Raw genomic sequence first — 22,404 nt, forward strand, 5'->3', positions numbered from 1 at the left:
AATCTCAAAGGAATTAGGAAACCGCAGATTAGATTCTTTCTTTGCAAAATACTTTGGCCACATCCAAAAGTAGGAAGTTCATTGTTAGCCGATGAAAACTGGAAACACAAAAGCACATCTCCTTGGTCCTGACTTACAGGCAGGCTGTGCAGCATTTTAAAACGCTCTGAGTCTGCCCTACTGCAGGTAATGCTCCCATATGTTTGCCAACATCAGAAGAAAACAACTGCCAGGAATAGAATGTAAAAGCTGCAGCTGAAGAAGAAAGTGAACATTCCTATTGGTTTCACTTTTTAAGTTTTGGAGCCCATAAAAGCCTTCCTTAAGAAAATAGTAACATCTTAATATATTTTTATCTGTCCATTAAACAAACGTGGATAAGCTTAGGGAGCCAATGAAAGATGTTAGACTTACTGGGGATGTTGGTATGTCTTATCACCTACCAAATTTGTACTTTAAATCATTACAGATGATTTTGTCATCATTCCATTACTCAGCAAACAATGTGCAGTTAAGGTCACAGATGGATCTTTACACTATGGAAAGACAACTGGACTTAGGGCGATGGATCCCATAACTTTGCATTTCACCTTGCTCAAATCAACTGAGAAAGGGATACTGACAAATGAAATTAACTGTTGACAAAAGAATTTGTCAAATACTATTTGTTTAAAAGAGAATACAGTTATGATTGGAATCAAAATATGAAATGAACATATATCAAAGATTTAATTAACTCAATTAATTAGAGATCTGGTAAGATGCTATCATTTGTACAAGAGGAGAATTCAAAGAGCCACACACCTATATGCAAAAAGAAATGCTGAAATGAATTTATAAGTAGTGGAAAAATCAAGTGGAGGAAATTAGTTGTATTTCTACCAGACCAATTTCATTTATGAGTCTGTGGGCACGAATCATTGGCGATGCTATTTGTTATTGCTACCTTGAGAGTTGTGAAAGAATTCAAAATCAATATAAATTTGCAGAGACCCACTGAATGAGATACCCTGAAAGAATGTGCCTAGGGTACTTCTAGTTTTCCATTCAAGGCAGCCAGGCCAGTCCATTTCAAAGTCTTAAACTCTTTAGGGTTTTTTAAATTCAAAATCATTATTCTTAAGTAAACAATGGCTCTTAAACACTTATAAGTTATTATAGTTTCAAGTTTACAACTCCGCTGGTTTGCATTCTAAAATATCTTATAGTCAGATCTCCTCTCAGGTGACTTTTCATAGGAAGAAAAATAGGCTGCAACTGTTAAGAAATACCACGGTTTAGATACCTCTATAAATTAAAGTTAACTGGAAATGTTACATTTCAAGCCATTAACTGTGTCTTTTAAGTATATACATATATTTATATACCCACACATGTGTTCTTGACACTTCAGTAGGCACACTCCTTGTTCTAATATTTTTATTTCCTTTGGTATAGGGAGAAGATTGAGCTAACTTTATTTGTAGAATAAGAGAAAATCATAGTAACAATATTCTCTATGCTTGAATAATTTCAGATCCAAAGGGAGGAGGGTTCTGTCAAAGAAGCCTTATTACAGAGGGACTTTGGATCTTTATTTTCAGTCTTTATATTTTAGTGGTGATAAAAATTATTTAAAGCAGATGACTGTCCTCCTCTAGGAAACAGCCTGGTAACACTGCTGTGCCACCTCTTCAACACCCATGGACTCATTCACCATTTCAAGCTGGATATGGTGACCTTGCACAGGTTTTTAGGTAAGTCCTCATTCCATATTCCTACTTCCATCCCCATGAATAATAACAGTCCATAATACTGTTTCATATAAAGTGGCAAGAGCCATAGCATAGTGGATAAAGGCCTCAAATTAATTTTCAATGGTCAAACTTTCGTTTTAAAACATGATTTACCTAGCTTAAATCATTGATAAATTGTCTACTTGATTAGTTATCTTTACAATAGATTCAGGCTTTCGAAACAAAACCATCAAAAAACATACAGCTGTCAAAGAAGATTCTAATCTGCTCTTTATTAACAAAAAAAACCAGCAGGGTATTCTCAATTAATTCTAATCAGCACAAAAATTGTTGAAAATCTTCAATAGGCATTTTTTAAAAATAATTATTAAAACTACCATTATGTAGCACCCACTATGGGCAGGGTACTTTAGGTAAGCTATTTCTAACCGTTTAAACAAATCTACAGGTTGGACATTATCATCACCACTTGGCCCACAGTTAAGGAGAGGTAATAAGAGGTTCCATTACTTTCCCAAGACCAGTTACTAAGAAGTGGCAGGACCTCTCTTCACACTGAGACCTGTCTAACTTGAAAGTCTGTGATCTTTCCACTCAACTGGGCCATCACTTTTAATCAAAAAGCAGTCCTGGTTATTCTTTGATTTTGTTCATATTCTTATTTATCTGTCAATGAATTATCCAGGGAAGATTTCTAATCACCAAATGGCTTCCTCTGCCATTTAGCATGTTTCTAGCTTCTTTAACTTGCCACATGGCTGCATTCTGAATTTGGAAGCCGAATTACTGTCATCAGGAGTAAAATAACAACAGCCTCCAGAGCCAGGCTTACTTGGTGCTCACATCTTCTGGGACCTATTCCAAGGTCTAGCATGTATTAACACATCGAATCCTCACAGCAATACCTTAAGCTCAGCACTGCTGTTATTTTCATTTTAAAGAGAAGGAAGCTGAGGAAACTGGTAATTAAGTAATTTGCCCACTACACATAATAAGTGATAGAGCCAGGGTTTAAATAATTGTGAGACAAAGCTGCTAAATAAAAGTATATGTGGCACAACAGAAATATCCAACAAAACACGAATTCATGCCAGAAACATAAAGAACCTCAGGCTGATTGCATTTTAATTATTTGAACAAAGTAATGGCCATGAATAAGGCCAAATAATTTTGACTTGTCTAAAGGAGAAGATACAGATACAGATTCTTTGGACACATATATGTACCAAGAGAACATTTTTAAATGCAGTCTTAGTAACTGAGTTACCACCAGAATCCAGAGCCAGGCTCATAACACAGGCAGAGAATATGGCCACACTTACAAATCTGAACACGCTGTCCACACCAAATGTATCACATCTTAAGCACTGACTTGGTTCTGGGCCATAGCAGGCTAGTGGCTTCGGTAAACGGCGAGCCAAAACTGCCTCACCTATCATTCAGCTTGGTTCCAAGAGCACTCTGGGCCTTGCATTAGACTGCAGAGGTATGAGAGATGCCACCTGACCTTGAATAAGGTAGAAATAAAGCCAAGAAGGCTTCATTTGGATCAGTGCAGTGCTCTAAATTTCTAACTGAAGAAGCCTCAGATCTGTGTGGGTCAGAATTTATTATTCAGGTGGTAATGCAGTCATTGGGTATTAGGAATCTGATGCTACCAGGGCTCTGAAAGGAAGCTTCATTTATGGCATATTATTCATAAATGGCAGCAAACTTAAATAATTAAACTATGGTGTGAAATAAAGTTGTCCTTTTCCTACATATTTATTTTTTCTATGAATGAGGGCCTTCATGAATCCTAGAAAGGGGTGATTTATGAGGGAGGTGAGAAATCCCAAGAGCCTCACAAATCCTTTTGGCCTTTCTCCTCTCAAATCTCCCCCTCCTCTCCACTTCAAGCAGCCCAGTAAAACTGCCAAGCTTACAAACCACCTTCATTTTTAAAGGATCCCCAGGCCATGCATTTGGAGACAGTAGTATTTTTTAACAAAAAGCATCCTCAATAATCTGATCTAGTATGTCAGTCTCATTTTGGTTTTAGCTGACTGAGATATCTGTTTACCTCCTAGTCATGGTTCAAGAAGATTACCATGGCCAAAACCCATATCACAATGCTGTTCATGCCGCTGACGTCACCCAGGCCATGCATTGCTACCTGAAGGAGCCAAAGGTAAAGCAAGACCCAGCTACTCCCTCAGCCATCTGGAAACACAAAGTAAACTACCTGCTTGGTTCCAAATTACCCAACATATCCAAACAAGTATGTTAGGAGTCATTCACAATATGAATGCAAAATTATTTATATTAAAGTTTCAGTATCAGCTCTGAAAATCTAATAATATTCATGAAAAGGGATATGAATTTCTGAGGTTCCTTTCCATATTTTCAAGGCTGCATTACGACAAAAGCAACATTCTCCATGGCAATCTACCTCCTAGATGTATTCAGTGGTCCCAAAAACTAGCTCTGTGCCTTGGACGTTTACCACAAACAACCCTGACATTGAACTTTATTGAAAAAGTTTTCTACCTCATAGTTTTTGGTCAACAAATGGAATCAAAATCCATTAAAAAGGTCAAGTTCCATTTCCTCCTTGGCCAACTGAATTCAGAGATCATGAAAACTTGTGAATGTCAGAGACCTCTTAATAAGCATATTCTGACACAATAAAGCACCCAGTGTTAAAAATAAAAACATAATGATAATGTTCATTACTCACAATCTAAAGCGATTCTTAGCTATACAAAATTTAAGGGGTTTATTTTTGTTGTTTTTGTTTTTGCAGTACTTGGGACAGAATCCATGGGCACTGAGCTACATCTCCAACTCTTTTTATTTTTTTATTTTGAGATAGAATCTTGCTCTGTAGTCTAGACTGGCCTCAAACCTGTGATCCTCCTGCCTCAGCCTCCCAAGCATCTGGGATTACAAGTGTGCACCACTGCACCTGGCTAAAATTTAGGTTTTTGGTACAATGTACAGGATGAGTTTTCCTGTGGTTTTTGGAAAATGATATTCCAGTCCACAGCTCTGTTTGGTTCAATCAATTTTACCAACCCACTAAATATAAAGATGCTTTAACATCAAACATAAATCTACAGACATCAAATAGGCATTCTTAGGACAAATCTGGGTAGATGTCTCATACCTATAAAATATCCCCCAAACATTAATGGTTTTACTTTTTAACCTCTAAAAAGTCCAAAAGTTATAACATCACATACTGGATTCCCATTTCCTTGGTTATTCTCCTATCTAACCAAAAAACAAAATATTCTCACACATTCCCCCATTATTTATTACATATTAATGAAGTATGCAAGTTTTTCAATTCAGCCCACTTCTTTCAAAGAAGTGGGAAAGATATATTAGTTGAAACACAGAAATGATTCTTTCAGTGTGTCCATCTCCTTGGTTTCAACTTTTTCCTTCATTTACAACTTTCTCTAGGAGCAAGGCTGATTTCAATCTCCCTGCCTACCAGATAGCAGAGTTGCTAATAAGCAATGCCATTACAACAGAACAAAATAGCGTGGCAGAAGGAAGAGGAGGGTACCTGAATGATCTACACAACCAGAGTTTACTCAGTTACCTTCCATATAGCCCTTCTATATCTCCCTGCAATTCCATGTGCATATTACCTTGTTGAATCCCTCAAAGGGTAAAGGTCTGCTGACAGACCTAAACAATGCTTCGTTCTATTTGATTTAACCCAAACTAATGTCACCCTATTTGTGGAAGCACATCAACCTCTCAGTTTGATTTTTTTTAACAGCTGGCCAGCTTCCTCACACCCTTGGACATCATGCTTGGACTACTGGCCGCAGCAGCACACGATGTTGACCATCCAGGAGTGAACCAGCCATTTTTGATCAAAACGAACCACCACCTTGCCAACCTGTATCAGGTAAGGGAGCCCAACATGGCACCAGACACCGTACAGTCCCTTGTTTTAGGCCCAGAGCTTGGAAGTGATCTTGCCCTTGGAGACAACCTTCATTGAAGGTCAGCCTCAGTGATGGAGCCCACATTCAAAGACCATGGATTCGATATAGGTCCGGCATCTCCCCCAAAGGAGATTAAACTGATGTACAAGGATATCCAAGGAATTCAATGTACTCCAAAGCAGGTTTGAAACTGTCCTAAGTCAGGATCCCTGAACCACCCTTTGATGATGGTCCGAGTATGTCTGTCTCTATGGAGACTGGCTTGCATGTGATGACCAGCTGAGGCCAGTTCTTGCAAAGCTTCCCAGGTGTAATCCTAATTCAGACTTGAATCTCTAGGGCCTTCTAAACTTTATTGGCTTCTGAATCAGAAGTATGTTATCAAAGACAAAAGGGCCTGTTTTAGAAAATAAAAAGTTTTCTTTTAACTTTGTTTTCAGAAAATAACTCAGCAGCATGAGTAGTTTGCCCTGAAGAACTCTTGTCTATGACATCATTTCAGATATTAGGCCCTATATCATAAATGAATCACTCTCAGAATTTTAATGTGGTTCTTTGGATAACTTCATTTGTCACTAACAAAATCATTTCCTATGAGGGAGTCATCTATCTCTACTTTAGTAGACCTTTTGAAAATAAAATGGACTACCAAGAATTCCTAACAGATCCCCACAGAACAACTGTGTTAAACCAGATTCTGTAGCCTAGGATCCCTTTATTTCCAATAAAGCAGAACTGGAACATGAAGAAAGCCTTTCTCTGTCCAAGAGATTGGCTTCTGGCACAAGTAGGAATAAGCATTCCAAGTTTACAGGCCCACCTTGCATGGCAGCCAGCACCTAACACTGGGACAGACATGGCCAGGGAGAGGGGCAGGGTGGCAGAACAAAAACAAAAAGAAACACAAAACAAAAATTAATTTTTCCCAGTCATCTCAAAAGCTGAATGTATTGCTTAAATAAAACATAGACATATGACTAAGGAAAAATGAATGACTATCCTAAGAGCCCCAAAGTAGATTTCAATTCCTGACTTCTTCACATGTCTGTTATTAGATAAGGGGAATCAGTCAAGGTTCTCTATTTGATCCATTCCCATATTATGTAAATGCTTACATAATTCTAATTTCTTGTTATCAAATAAATCATGTCAATGAAATATTAAAAGAACATCTACTGCTGTTGACTGATTTGCACATAAAAAATAGGGGTCATGAAACTATTTTCACATGTAGTATATAAATAGACACATAATGAATTCTCATTCAGACAGGAAGTCAGAAAGAAATATGCCAGATGTTAAAGGCATTAAAATCAAGAAAATAAATGTAGAATATTATTAATAGTGAAGAATTAAGTTCTCACTGATAAGTAACAAAAATGGATTCTCAAAAGAAAGATACTCTGATCTACCTGGTATGGACACTAAAAGATTTCCTCAGAAAAAATGGATTCCTAACTTAAATTTGAAGTCCAAATAGTCTTTAATAATTTTTATTTCAATATCTTTATTAAAAATAAATATTCCAAAACAACTAAATTCTAGTTTTTTAAAAATGCAACATAATTTTGTATATTTTTAAACGGCAAATTCGTTATTGCATATATCAGCTGAAAACTCAAATCTAGGAGCATCAAGAGGAATAAACACAATCTCTGGCCTTAAACATTTGTTCAAATTCAGGTGCTCAAAATGAGCAAAATCCAAATGAATTTAACTCTGGTTTGAAGGAATTTGAGGAGCTAGCTGAAGGTGCACATACAGATATAATATTTTTATCTTTAGCAAGTTAATACCTGTGCTGGTTCTTTGCATCCAAAGATGTCAGTTACCACAGTACAGTGAGCCACTGTTTTTTCCAGAAGGAAATTTATCCACTTGAAACGACTGGCCTGATTCCTGCTAGGAAAGAGAAGGATAATGGTGAGAGAGAATTTCAAGTAGAGGGCTCAAAACCATGTTTAAAAGATATATTTTTGCCAGGCGTGATGGACCACGCCTGTAATCCCAGCTGCAGGTACCAGGCCAGCCTGGGCTACACAGTGAGTTCAAGGCCAGCCTGGAATACATAACAAGACCCTGTGTCAAGAAACAAAACAAAAAAAAGGATACTATTTTCATAAGTCACCTGCTTAACTAGTCTTAGAATCTCTTAGAGGATAGAGATCTGTCTTTCAGTTTAGAGACAGTGTTAGAAGCAAATCAATATCACATTGGATCATAAGGACGCTGTCAGTGGCCTAGAGCTGGCTAGACTAGCTGAAACTTGATCAGCTAAAATGAGACTTTATAGATTGAAAGGAAAAGTTGTTTAAAAGGACCTGAAAATAATAGGTTTTATTTTTTTTCTGAAAGTTTACGATATCTTCATTTTAGCCTATACTTGTTTATTAACTATATTACACAATTCCAAAAAGATAAAGATAATTCCTTACCAAAACTCTGTTCAGAAAGAGAAATGCAGCATGATCTCAATCATCTGTGTAATTTTAAAAAGTTAATCCACAGAGGTTGAGAGTAGACTAGTGGGCTAGGGAGAGGAGAGATGAAGTGGGGAGGGAAGAGGGCTGGCCAGCAGGTACACTGTCATAGTTAGATAGGAGTGAGTCTGGTGCTCCTTCACATGCTCGGATGACTAGAACTCTCAGTAGTATATATCCCCAAATAGCTAAAAGACAGGGATTAGAATATACTCACCATAAAGACATGATAAAAGTTTAAGGTGGTAGATATGCTAATTACCCTGATTGTATCATTCAAAATGTATATATGAATCAAAACATCACATCGAACCCCCAAAATACATATAATTATGTCAATCAAATGATAAATAAAATAATAAAGACAAAAATGCTGCTCAACAAATTATATAACTACACTTTATTCAACATTTATTATAATCAAAGCACTACGCTAAATGTTTTTATGTATTATATTATTTCATCTTCACAATAGCCTGGTGGAGTGGGTATTATTATCATACCTATTTTCCAATTGATACTTGGGAAATTCAAGGTTTTTTTCTGGAAAATAAGCAGCTAAATAAACCCACATCTTTACCTAGAGCCGAAGTACCTAAACACTACATATACTGCCTCTGAAACTCATATCGATCACCTGTTATCTGAAGAAACTAAGTGCTCTCTTCCAAGTCCTCCTCATCTAGTATGGGAAACAAAAGGGTTATAGACTTTGCTCAGCACTTTAAAGTACCCAGCTACAAACAAATGTGATGGAAAGACACAAGGGAAAGAGAAATTGATCTGCCAATGGCTTTAGAGGAAAAAAATCACAGAGGAAGAATGATGTAAGCTGAGCCTCCAAATGTGAGTAATATTGTTAATAGTTGAGATGAGGGGGACATTATAAGCAGGATGAGCTGGGATGCTTTGGAGATTAAAAACTGGAACTTCAGAGTAACTGCAAACGGAATGTCCCCATGGCCCCCAGCTGAGCATAGCCTGCCGTCAAGGTCTTCTGTACTCAGACCAGTGTCTTGGGCATGTCACAATTAAGTTTATATTCTCTAGTATAAATTGCAAGTTCCTTGTAAGGACATGGCTTGAATCATGAGGTCTTCACTCTGCATTGAGTTGTAGATGAACTTACATAATTTTTCAGGTTTTCAATTTGAAGAAAAAAATCATTGTTACATAATATATAAACTGAATAAGACCATAAGTAACACATTTTTAAATCATGACAATGTGGCCTTTTACCCTATCAAGGCCCTGTTGGTTGAAACATGAATGGGATTTGCAAAAGTATATGCAAATTTTCATGAGATATACCTATGCATTTTGGGGAGAAGACCTATAACTTTCATCATCAAGTTTTAAAATGTTACAGATTCACAAAATGTTAAGAACCGTGGCAACAAATGAAATATATATATATATATTATACACATTTAGTCAAGAAGAATACCTTAGAGACCACTTGCCAGGAATTATGTGGCTTTGAGAACACCCTGTGCGTGACTTTGCTACAATCCAGACTTACTATAAATGAGATAAAATGGAAAAGGACTTCCTCTCCTTCCTTTTGTTGGCTGTGCTCTTTTAGTTCTGAAAAATAAGAAGATTATTGCATAATGCTCCGCATGTGCTTCTGCCCAAGATAAAGAAAGAGCCAGGGCAGCTGGAGTGAAGGCCAGGTCAGAGGGCTCCCTCCTCCATTGTCTACCATCTGGGCCGCCCCCCAGCTGAACTGCCACCCAAGTTCATCAGAAAGGCATTGCAGGCACTTCCACCTGGCACCTCGCTCAGCAGACTGGATGAACTCCAGGTGTCAGGGTGGACCCAGAGGGAAAGGAGCAGATGAGAAATCCCTTCACCCTCCAGCCCCACAAACACAAAGCTAAAGGTGGGCTCATCGATTCATAAAATAAGCATTAAAGCAGATAAAATGGTGCATATCACAAATGTAAAAGGAATCTCTTCAGTTCTATTTAAAATGTGACTGCTTTTGGAATGATAAATTTGAGTCTTCTGTAGGAACATGAATGCACCTTAAGACCATGATGTTAAGTGAAATAAATCAGACATGTGAGCATAAATAGCACATGATTTCTCTTGTATGAGAAACAAGCCCAAAATATAAATAATTGAAAGAGCAAGACAGGAGATAGCTGATATGAAATAGGGAGATAACTCTTTTGCAAATGGGAAGAGGATCTAGAGGTATAGGAAGGTGAGAAAGAGGAGAGGGTAAGGAGGAGTGAAAAGAATTAAGATGTGTCATGCACATTTACCAACTCCCCGTGATGAATGTAATCACTGTTAAAATGAACATGTACCAATAAACGTAAAAAATTAAAAATAAATCAGTAAGATTTGGTTCCTTTGGGTAAGATGCAACTACATATTAATGAGTGACAGAACACACTATCTGAATAAAGTAATGAATAATTCATTGTTTCATAAAATATTATTTATAGTCTATAATATCTTGCGGAAGTTGATATCATTTTTCTTAATCATTTGTGCAGGCACTTAGAGGGTTAACCTTTTTTTTTCCCTGGTACTGGGAATCAAACTCAGGACCTTGTGCTTGCCAGGCAGATACACTGCCACTGAGCTACATCCCCGGCCCAGGTTAAACGTTTTTAATCACTTTTTCTTTTTAACAATTCTGAATTGCAAACATGAAGCAGACAGAGCCAGGACGAATGTTTCTTCGACGTGATCCCATGACCTTGCCAAAACAAGCATGTGCAAAAATTGTGCATTATCTCGCACATTCTACAGGACAACAGGTGTTCTGGGCACACAGTGTTAAAATTTTAGAAGACAGGTTCAAGTTTGACTTTCTGTTCTATCTGTTTCTGAGGGCCCTCATATGAACACAGGCCTGCCCAGTGGACAGCAAGTGACATCCACACTCCTTGCTCTGAGACCGATGTCTTGGACAGATGAAATGAGAGAGAGAGGTCTGCAAACAAGCACTACACAAGGCAAGGCCATAAGTTCTTGACAGACCAAGGTCTTGTTCCGGACTCAAGACACTTCTCTTCCTCTAGACCTCCTAGGCTGGGCTTTTGGTGTATCACCAAGGAGACCACTTGCCTTGTTAGAGGAATGCTCTGCAGCATCTGTTATTTCCCAAAGTCTTGCATCTTGTTTCATGAGCAATTAAAAATGGAAACACAGACTATGTTCCTGTTGTTTTCTTCTTCTATCCTCTGGATTTAAAAGGTATCATTACTTTTGATTCCTACTGTACATCAGAAGTGATTAATCAACAACACTCTCAGTATTTTAATTTTTTAAAAATCCAATAAATAAGAGAGAAGCCAGTTTAGAGCTGCCTTGTATGACAGCAGCTCTGCAGGATTCTCTGTTAAATAGCCTCTTGATTTAATTTAAAAACCTGTGTTGATGGTTTATTAAATGCCAGACATGTTACTATTAGCTAATAAAGAGATTGTTTTGTCTCAAGAGTGGATCATACTTGGTAATTCAGACACAGAAGAAAATCAAGTTTTTGCCTTCAACATTGTTCTAGCAAGGAAAGGAAAAGAGCTGCAGCGAGCCAGGAGAGCCCGGGGGGGTTGGAAGCAGATAACACCAAAACATTGTAAGGGTTTTGTTTTTTCCCAATTAAAATTCTATTAGATCTGTGGCCACAAAGATGGATGTTTGCTCTTTCAACTTCAAGCTGGAGATTATTCTTAAATCTGCAATACGCAGAGTCTGAGGCAGGAGAACATACTGCCACTGGGATAATGTGAAATTGCTGAGCTAATGCTTCTTCAAGATAGACAGAGGTCGTGCCTAATGTGTATTCCAAGACCAGCTGGGATTTCAAAGGATATTAATGTGAAATCATCTGGCCATACGTTCACCTCTAGGGCCATTTTCTTCCTTCTTTTGATTTACCTTTTGCTGACAGTGGTCTGAGTTGTGACAGCCAGAGCAACTCCCTCCCTCCACGGGAGGGAGGACATGGCCTTAGCTTCCCTGGCAGTTCGCTAGGGAGCACCAGGAAACTGACCTACTCCCTAGCCTTTGCCTGTCCCTAGTTCAGGGCACCCTGTCTCCTTCCTCCTTGATCTACATACACTCAGCAGCCTTGCCTGGACCCAATCCTTTCCCCCACTTTGCAGCCAGAAGGAATCTTCTGAAACTCAAACGTGACCATATGAATTCCTGCTCAAAATCCCACTGCTCCTCAGGCTTACATGCAAATTGCCAGACACAGTGTACCAGCCCCGTGTGAGCTGGCCCCTGTTATCACTCCCATCCTTTTTCCACTGTCTCCCTCCAAGTCTCCTGCACATCATCAAGTCGGAACTACTTAAAGTCTCCCAAATACATCAGTCATTCAACAAATATTTATGGAGTACTTAATACATGCTGGGTACTAGGAACACAGAAGATGAACAAAACAAATAAAAATCCCTGGATTATCCTAGAGGAAACAAAGTAAATAAAATATGTAGTATATTAGAAAGGGATAATTTCTAATGATTAAAAAGTAACAATAAAATAGAGAAAAAAGATATAAAGTGTCCCTCTTGCTTACAGATCTTGACACATACTCTTCTGCTTATTTTAATCAAATGTACTACTGCATAGTATATTTTGTTCCGATCAAATGTATAATAGAACATATTGTCTATACTGAGTTCTCTCACTCTCTCCTCCCTTTGTTCTCAACTTTGCCCTGTCTTTCTCCTGAAAGCCTTCTTTTCCCCTAAAATCCATCTTCCGTGCCCCTCTGACATGATTTCACAGTCTTCTATTGCTTCCCTCATCCAGTACTCATCAGTCTAAATTACCATCGCTGGATAGATACCCATCTTCCAGGTGGACAGTAAGTCTCTGAGCACCTACTCATTCATGTTGTTCCCTCGGTATGCAGCACGGGTCCAGTGTTTAGTAGCTGCTCCTGCTGATTATATGTTCTGACTAAGACCACACTAAGAGACACCCTGCAGAATGAGTGGAAATGATTCTTTCTAATGATCTTCTCATTTGCATCTTGTAATTGACAAATACTACCTGGTATACATTATACCCTGATTGTCTGTGAATGAGTAGTGGGAAGAGCCAATTGCCATAATAATTTAAAATTTTCAGTGGTTTGTGTCTAAGGATTTCACAACATAAGACCCCAAGTCTGGTTTCTACCAGATCTTAACCAAAAATTCAAGTCAGACTCTTTAACAGTTCTGTGAACTTTTGCAGCTACTGGCATGTGGGGTTTGGTAGATTAATTACTCTGAATCCACTCAACAAATATTTACTTATTAAAGTGGCACTGTGCCACATACTGTGGGACAAAGATGAATAAGATATGCTCACTGTTCTCCAAAGCAGTCACGGATGGCAGCAGTTTTCAAACAGAATATGTGTGTACCGTGGGGTACTTTCCAAGAGGTACACAGGCAGGAGTAGTGTTAACAGAATCCATTTTCAGATCCTTAAACTGAGCTGCCTGGAATGGCTTGCTGAGAAGCCAAACCAGTTCTACTTTTTCTCTCACTTTTTCCAACCACCCTGTTTCCACTTTACAGAAGACAGACAGACCTCTTACCTATTCTGAGTCACACTACGTATTACCCTGGGTGTAAAAACACAAAAGGAACCATTAGAAATGTCAAAAGAAGTCTCCTATATCTGAGGTACCATAACTCCCTCCTCCATCTCAAAAATTGATGTAGCACCAATAAATTTTTACTCTCAAGCATAAATGTTTTTCCAGATTTTCAATACACATGGGTTTTGATCGATTAGTTACTGGTAATAATTGCATGATAAACTCAAACTTGAAAAATAATACTTAGAGCCCAATGTTAGTAAAATCTTTTAAGTTAAAATTTCAAATTTAAATATTTTTGTTGCATAGGAATATGATAGAGCAACAAAAGATTTTCACACATAAAGATATGTATTACATTAAAATAAAATTCTTTGGGAGAAATGGAATGAAGATGTGAGTTCTAGGGTTGAGAGTAGAATGTACGCCCAACAGACGCAAGGCCCTAAGTTCAATTCCCAGGTTGATACTTTCCTTCCTCCACCTCTCTTCTTTTCTTTCTCTCTGGAAGCCACTGAAGTGGCCCTGCTTCCACCACAGTTCTAGCCAAAACACAATTTTTTGTATAAAGACTTCCACAAAATGGTGTGATTGCAACCATATCTTCTGTGGTCTTTTCTTCTGTGTCCACTCAAATTTCCTTCCATTTTCCTGGTGTCCACCAAATATGGTTTCACCAGAAAATCTGTCCAATATCCTTGTAGTCTGACTTTAGGAAGGTTATTAATGAAGATGCTATGTCAGGCTGGCATCAATAACAACGCTTAAGGCCACCCCTGTACACTTTCGTTCCACTCAACAGGGTTAAGTGTCATTTATCATTAGTTCTCCTTAGTTTTCTGGCCCCTTAAAAACTCACATGAGGGCGTGCATGTCTGCATCTACCTAAATTACTCCTGCAAGTGAGCTTGTGAGCAACTGAATTAAATGTCACTGCAGGATTGAACATCTGTTACATCACACTAAGCTATCGCTCTCCACACTCATAAATCTTTACAATCAAAACAGATTAGTCTAGCACGTTATGTCTAACAAACATTCTCTTTTGTCATGTTGTGGCTCTTGCCCAAAAGGAGATAATAGACCAGTGGATGAAAGCAATAAAATCTCATCACTGGTTCAAACGTGGTCATGTGGTGAATACAGAATAATGACTCCTTGACAGTGAGAGAGATAAACAGCGATATAACAGGCTGGACAATGATGGGTGGAAGGCTCAGCCTCGTGAAACTCATTATAACAAAGTCTGGGGGAGAAATACTTGTCTGGTTTTAGAACCAAGAATAGCTCCGGTTTTCCTGAGCTTGTGTTTTCCTAATGGACCCTGGACTGCGTCATTCCTGGGGGTTCTCTTTTTCCAATTGCTGAAAAGTTGAGGATTACATGGGTGGCTCCAAATAGCAGGAGAAGCATCGTGATGGGTGGTGTTCAGTCTCACTCCTGGTTCCGTGTACTGTCTGTATTATTTTCTTTGCTTCTTTCCTTTTGCTTTTTTGTATTGTGATAAAATAGAAATGACCCTAAATTTATCACTTTAACTAATTTGAAGTAATTCAGTGGTTGTAAGCAGAGTCATAATGTTGTGCAACCATGTTCACCATACAGCTATAAAACATTTTCATCTTGCAAAACAGAAACTCTGTACCCTTTAAACAATGACTCCCCATTCCTCTGTCCTTTTAGCCTCTGGCAACCACCGTTATATTTCTTGTCTCTAGAATTATGACTACCCTTAGATACCTTCTATAAATAGAATTGTACAGTTTCTCTCACCTTTAATAAATGCTGTTTTCTTTTTGTAAATTTATATCCCCTCCTAAAATGAAATGAATAATGAATAAACAAACAACTATGAAAGTAAAGCAAAAAGACTGCCTGGGATTGAGAAGGGTTCTATTCTTATGAAATCAGTGATAAGGATATAATGTTTGCTAATTAGAACAGAACATAATGGGTTATAATAAGCTCATTATTTACATGGTTAGTTAAATGTACACATAACAAGCATATTTAAAGTAACAATAAGTTAAAGGAGAGAGTGAAAATAGTAGAGGTTCCCACAAGACAAGAAATATCAAGATAATTAAACAAGGAAACAATTGTAGATTTTAACTCATAGACCTAATGGGATAAATGTCAATATTCTGGTCATGAAGGTTATTGACAGAGCTGCATCTCTGACAGTGGTTCTCAAACTTTAGGGTACACAAGACTTAACCACCACAAGGTCAGTGAATCGAAACAGAGGTGACCAGGACTCAGGAGTCTGAGTGGTCCGCTGTCCCCATAGTTCCAACATGGGGGGTAACTATCAATACTGAGAAACAGTAGCACGTGCAGTAGATTAGACTTCAAGTTGTAAGGCTGGCCTCTCCTCAGTTTGGCAGGATAATCTTGAACTATGTTATGACTATTGGACCGTGGTATCCACTGCTACCTGTTTTAACTGCTGCACTTTCTCTTGCACAGTTAGTGTTGCCTGACCAAACTACTGAGATCAGAGGCAAAGGCAGAAATGAATGATGCTATTAACAGAGCCTCTTTCAGCTCTGAAGTGGAGGAGCTGCAAAGCCTGTCCCTCTACCACCATCTTCATAGCCTTGAGGACAGGCTTCATGGTGGTTTTACTTTGTGTTTCTTTTCTGGTCCACCTCTGTCATCAGACACAAACCAGCAGGAGAGAAAATGTTAATCTCCAGGCAGCTGTGTTCACAGCGAAAGATAAATATCTGGCTTCTCCCTCATTTATAGCTTTTGTTTTCTTTCTTTCTTTCTAGAATATGTCTGTGCTGGAGAATCACCACTGGCGATCTACAATTGGCATGCTTCGAGAATCAAGGCTTCTGGCTCACTTGCCAAAGGAAATGACGTAAGTGCTGCAAGATGAAACAGACTGATGTGCACACGGGAAAGATAAGCACCTTTTCTGGGGCGTGCGTGCTTGGGACCTCCTGTATGAAGGGCAGGGAGCCAGTGCTGTGCTTCCTGCCTGCCTTTGGTTACCTATCAGAAGAGATGCGGTGTCAGTTAATGCAACCCAGAAACCAGAATCTCTCTGCACACTTTGCAAAGGCCCTGCATGGTTTATGACCTGAAGTCAGGAAAAGGGATCATAAACAGCTCTCGGCTTTCACACTCTTCAGCATCAACACTCTGCTTTGCCAAATTCCTGTCTTTTATGTTAGCAAAATTGTCCTCCCGTTTAAATCCAAAGAATAAATATTTGTCAAGAAGAAACACAGGAATTCTCAAGCTAGATTTAGGACTGGCTTGAGTGTGTTTTGTAATTGCCAGTCTTAGCAAAAATAGTAATCAAAAATTCTTTTCTAAAATGTCTTTCGATGAGTAAATGAATTGGTCCCAACAATCTTTTCACCATTAATTTGTCTAAGGGCTCCTCCATTTCAAACAGAAGAGGAAATACTAGTTTCCTGGTCTATTGTTTGTTAGCCTCCGTATGAAAGCCGAATCTTACTAAATCCAAGGCCATTGCCTCATTTTCATACTTGTCCCAAGTTAGCTGCTATGCTGTCTTCCAAGGACACCACTAATTCTGGTCTGTTTGATGACAATGTGCAGAACCCAGGGGAACTAACTGAGTGGCAAAAATAGATGGCTGCACCCTTCTTAATGACAAGCACGTAGCTTGAGGTCAAGGACCAAGTGGTATTTCCCCACGGGACAGGTAGCATGCTCTGGCCCTCTGATACTATCTCATGCTATTTCCTGGTATCCAGAGGAACATGGAATTTCCAAGAGAAACTTCAACCTTGATAACTTTTTTTTTTTTTTTGGTACGGGGATCGAACTCAGGTCCTTGGGCTTATGAGGCAGGCGGCAGAACCAGTGAGCTAAATCCCCGGCCCTAATCTTGAGAACTTTTTACCCCTCTGGAACTAAATAAAACCAGCCCTCATGCACAGTATAAAAATGTATGCCTTTTACTAGAATAATAAATTGCAGCACTGAAAAATCTAAATGCAAAGTGAACTAAAAACTGAACAAGAAATCAAGAAGGAGAAGGGGAGAAAAGAAAAGGTAAGTAGAGAGGAACAGGAAAGAATAAAATGAAAAGGAAAAGAAAGAGAGGAAAGAAACCAGGTTAAACAGTGTTATCCCAGATAATACCTGCATCCATCTTGCTTGTTGCTCACTTAGCATTAACTTCCTAGATACTCCCTATCATCCTTATGGATTTCAAATTAAAATGTCACACATTTATGTACCACTGGGAAAGACCATGTTACTTTTGCAAAAGAATAATTGTTATGCAACAGTACATGTGAAAAGACTTTATAATAAAAGTTATCATTGTGATCATCATCATTACTCCTAGCCTCATACAAATACTTTAAAGTCATTTTTCTCATTTTGAAAGACAGACAGATAAACTGTAAAGACTAAGGAAAATTGAGAAAAGTATATCACATGAAGTCGTTTTTTGTAGGGTCAAAAACTAGAATATTGGCACCTTTATATGGTTTCTCCTGTTAGAAGAAAATTGAAATTACTGGTAATCCTGGTATCTGGGGCTAGTTAATGTTAGCTTGTCATATTTCCTTTTAGTCTGCTTTCAATTTAACCGTAAAATAAAGGACTTAGTTTCGAATTTACATCCTGATATTTTTCACTTACATAAAGGCTTTTTTCCCATATTATTAAACCTGATAAATTTAAATTATTTAATTGGTTATTCATCAAAAAGGTGTCCAAATCAATGTAATTGATGTCTACTGTTTGGAACTTAGTTTGTTTAAAATTTTTTATCATTATAAATAATGCTCAATGAGAATTCTTAAGCATATGTTTTTATCTCAAATGCTGATACCTATTATTGGCCAAAAATTGAATTTTTAATGTTCTTGTTGCATATTTTCAATTTTTTTTCCAAAAAGCTGTAACTACCTATACTTCCATTTATGAATTATAAGAAAATCTACCAATGCACCATCATCAAAGTCAGGCTTTACCTTTCTTGTATTTTTTAAAATATTTGCAAACTTCACACACACATGTGAATATATATACACATATATGTTACATATGTGTGTTTATATATTTCAGAGATAAACAGATTTTCATTCCATTAGTAAGGATCTTTTAGTTAAACTGACGTTGAAATTTTTGTGTATTTATTGGCCATTGCTGTTTATTTAAAGAACAAATTTTTGTATTTAGTCTTTTCCTATTTTCCTATCAGTTTTATTAGTAAGAACTCTTATATTAACTATAGTAACCATATGTGTTGCAAATATTACTTGAGGTTTCTAGTTTGTTTTTTAAGTTGATTCACAAAACATTATATCTAACTAAAATATTTTTATTTTCTAATTATAAATATAATATTCACATTTTTAAAGAAGCCAAACAATGTTAACATAAAGAACAAAATGAAAATCAACCATAATCACATTATATCTTTCCAGATTCTTTTTTGTGACCATGGAAACCACATTTTGCACGCTTTGTATCCTGCTTTTTAATATAACAATAAAACATGACATTTCCATATCAATAAATATAGCTACACATCATCATATTTAATAATTGCATAGTACTAAAGTACCAGGGTTTAACTAATCTCCTATTTACAAATATTTGTGATTTTTCTCTCCTTAAAATGTTTCATTAGTCTAAACAATAGAATATGTATCTAAATATGTAACTTATTCCTTTAATAATTACCTAGCATGTTTATATAAATTTGTAGATGAACTGTCAAATTATTTCTACTATCAAATGCTGTTAACACTAATTCCTAAACTACTCTCCAGAAACATTGATAATTCAACAAATTATTTCACTGTTACTTTCTTTTTTTTTTTCTTTTTTTGAGTACCAGGGATTGAACTCGGGTCCTTGCGCCTGTAGGGCAGGCAGCAGAACCACTGAGCTAAATCTCTGGGTCTCGCTGTTACTTTTAATCTTTATCAATAAAAATGAGAGAAATAGTATCACATAGCTGTTTAAATCTACTTTTTGTTACTGAAAATAATTAATATTGCTTCCAATTTTGGAGGCATTTTGCATTTTTTGTGACTTGTCTGTTTCATATGATTAATGTTCAGAAATAGACTAAAGATACATGTATCACTTATTTTAAAATGTGAATGATGGAACTTTAAAGCTATTAGAATATAAGTAGGGGAAGTTTTCATTAGAACTATGAATGACTTCTTAAATAGGAGATAAAACCTAACACTAAATAAAAAGATTTATAGGTTAAGCTACATTAAATTTAAAACTTCATCAAAAATTATCATGAAGCAAAAGGACAATCCACATAGTGAGAGAGATATTTGCAATACATAACTAAAAAAGAGTCAGTATTTAAAATATGTGAAGGACCTTTAGAATCAATAAGAAAAAGGGAGACAAGCCAATTAAATTATTAAAACTAGAATAGAAAATTAAAAGAATAAAAACTGCCAATAAACCCATGGAAATATGTACAGCTTCAGTAGCAAAATCAGAGGAATTCATATTAAAACTACAATGTGAAAAAAAAAAATTACAGTGTGGGCCAGGGATTTAGTTCAGTGGCGCCACACCTGCCTCACAAGCACAAGATCCAGAGTTCGATCCCCGTACAAAAAAAAAAAAACTACAATGAGTTGCATGATAAGCATCTCATTGGAAAAAAAAATGCAAAGGGTAAGAATGTAGAGCAATGAAAATCTCATCTATTGTGCCAGGAGTGAAAATTTAGACAATCATTTTGAAAATAATTGGCAATACATCAGAGATGAGCATGCACTGTGATCCAGTCACTTCTTTCCTAGATGTAAATTCTGGAGGGGCTTCTGCATGTGTATAAGTGGGTGTATACAGGGATATTTAATGTGTCACTCTAATGTGTTTCTAGTCAAAAACCGAAAACTGGAAACAACTCAAGTGCCCATCGATAACACATTGTTATATTCCTCCACTGGGATACAATATAATGAAAACTACAGCTTCCCCATCAACATGGATGAATTCCAAATACATTATTTTAAACTAAAGAAACAAGACAGGGATTAATATATATATCATATAACTTGAAGTTTAAAAGGGATAAAATTAAACCATATCATTTATACATGCATACACGAGTGGTGAAATTACTCTAAGTAGCAAGAAAACCACTAACACAAAGAGTAAGAAAGTGGTTACTTCAGACTTGGGGTGAGAAGGGTGTGAAGGGAGAAATGATGGGGATCTGGAGTACTGGAAGGTGATGTTCTTGACCTGAGTGGTGATTACACAGTGTTCATTTTATATTTATTCATTAAATTGTGTAAGTATGCACTATACACTCAACTTACATATTTCATTTCTAAAGATGAATTTTAAAAAAATTTTAAATGAGCCAGGCATAGTGGCACATACCTGTAATCCCACCACTCAGGAGGCTGAGGCAGGAAGATTCCAGAGAGTTCAAGGCCAGCCTGGGCTACGTAGTTTAAGGTCACCTTGCACTACAAAGCAAGACCCTATCTCAAAAAAAAACCCAAAAAAGTTTTTAAAATAAGAAGTTATGAATCCTTCCTTCCACTGATTATTTCTACATGTGAAATACATATCCAATATGCTTTTATTTTTACAAAATATCTCATTTCCTCTATGTCATTTGTCAACTAATATATCTCTTGCCCACTAGTTTTTATGGTATCTTAGTCACCCTTTTTTTCTTTACATTTGATTATGTCTTTCTGTTCTAGTTTATGCTGTTGCTAAAACTTTCCATCTTATACCAGTCCCTATTACCCTGCCCGTGAAAATCCTAATGTCTGAACTAGATTGAACCCTCCAGAGGCACAGCCCAAACTTCTGTGATTCTGCAGGTTTTGTTGTGTCCTCCTTAAAGCATGCGTTTCTATTTGGCTCTCAGCTTCCCTCACGGGAACCATGGAAATGTATAAACTTCCACCGTTGTTCACCTAAGGTTTCAATCAGTGCACAGCTCTGGCTTGCCTCTGTCTGAGGATGGGAGACTCACTCCTGGGCTGTGGAGTGCTGGGACGCTGTGTAATAAAGTGAACCTTAGAGGTGAGAGTGAGAGACACCAGAGGATAAGGAGATCAATCACCCTCCTCAAAGGGATTTGCTTTGTGAGTGTGTTTTTTCTCTTTTCATTCTATGGATGCAGACAGGATATTGAACAGCAGCTCGGCTCCCTGATTTTGGCAACAGACATTAACAGACAGAATGAATTTTTGACCCGATTGAAAGCTCACCTCCACAACAAAGACTTAAGACTGGAGGATGCACAGGACAGACACTTTATGCTTCAGGTAAACAACAACAACAACAACAAAAGCCATTAGCCTTGCTCAGCGAAAACACTTAGGGGCATGATCAGTGATTTTAGCACATGGAGAAGGAGTTGTCTCCCATGGTATAAATTAGAGTAGTGACCTACTTTATTAAAAGCTCTGAGACACATGAAACTGTTAAGTGGTTACCAAGCAAAGTCTACATTTCACATCAGTAAAAATATCTCACTTTTCCCAGTTCTCTTCTGTAACTACTTCATCACAAAGTAGCTCTGCTAGAAGGTCGCATGCATGCAATAAGTGTTACTTTATTGCTTTTGTGTTTGTTTTTGCAGTGCTGGGGATAGAAACCTGTGAAAGCTAGGCAAGCATTCTACCACCGAGCTATATCCCCAGCCCAAGGGTTTACCACATTTTGTG

General features: G+C 37.4%; 1 protein-coding gene across 3 annotated transcripts in view; it reads left to right on the top strand.

Moving 5' to 3' along the window:
* Positions 1 to 22,404, top strand: part of Pde7b (phosphodiesterase 7B) — a 344,306-nt gene that overhangs the window by 308,736 nt on the left and 13,166 nt on the right. For all 3 annotated transcript variants that reach the window (XM_004871490.4, XM_004871491.4, XM_021249539.2), the window contains 5 exons: positions 1,641 to 1,736; positions 3,806 to 3,906; positions 5,512 to 5,643; positions 16,504 to 16,595; positions 21,858 to 22,002. In XM_004871490.4, the coding sequence (XP_004871547.1) occupies positions 1,641 to 1,736; positions 3,806 to 3,906; positions 5,512 to 5,643; positions 16,504 to 16,595; positions 21,858 to 22,002 (566 nt within the window). The remainder of the gene's footprint in view (positions 1 to 1,640; positions 1,737 to 3,805; positions 3,907 to 5,511; positions 5,644 to 16,503; positions 16,596 to 21,857; positions 22,003 to 22,404) is intronic.

This window comes from Heterocephalus glaber, unplaced genomic scaffold, assembly GCF_053883595.1.
Source record: "Heterocephalus glaber isolate CG9 unplaced genomic scaffold, H.glaber_assembly_v1.0 deba00001550, whole genome shotgun sequence".
Taxonomy (NCBI): Eukaryota; Metazoa; Chordata; class Mammalia; order Rodentia; family Bathyergidae; genus Heterocephalus; species Heterocephalus glaber.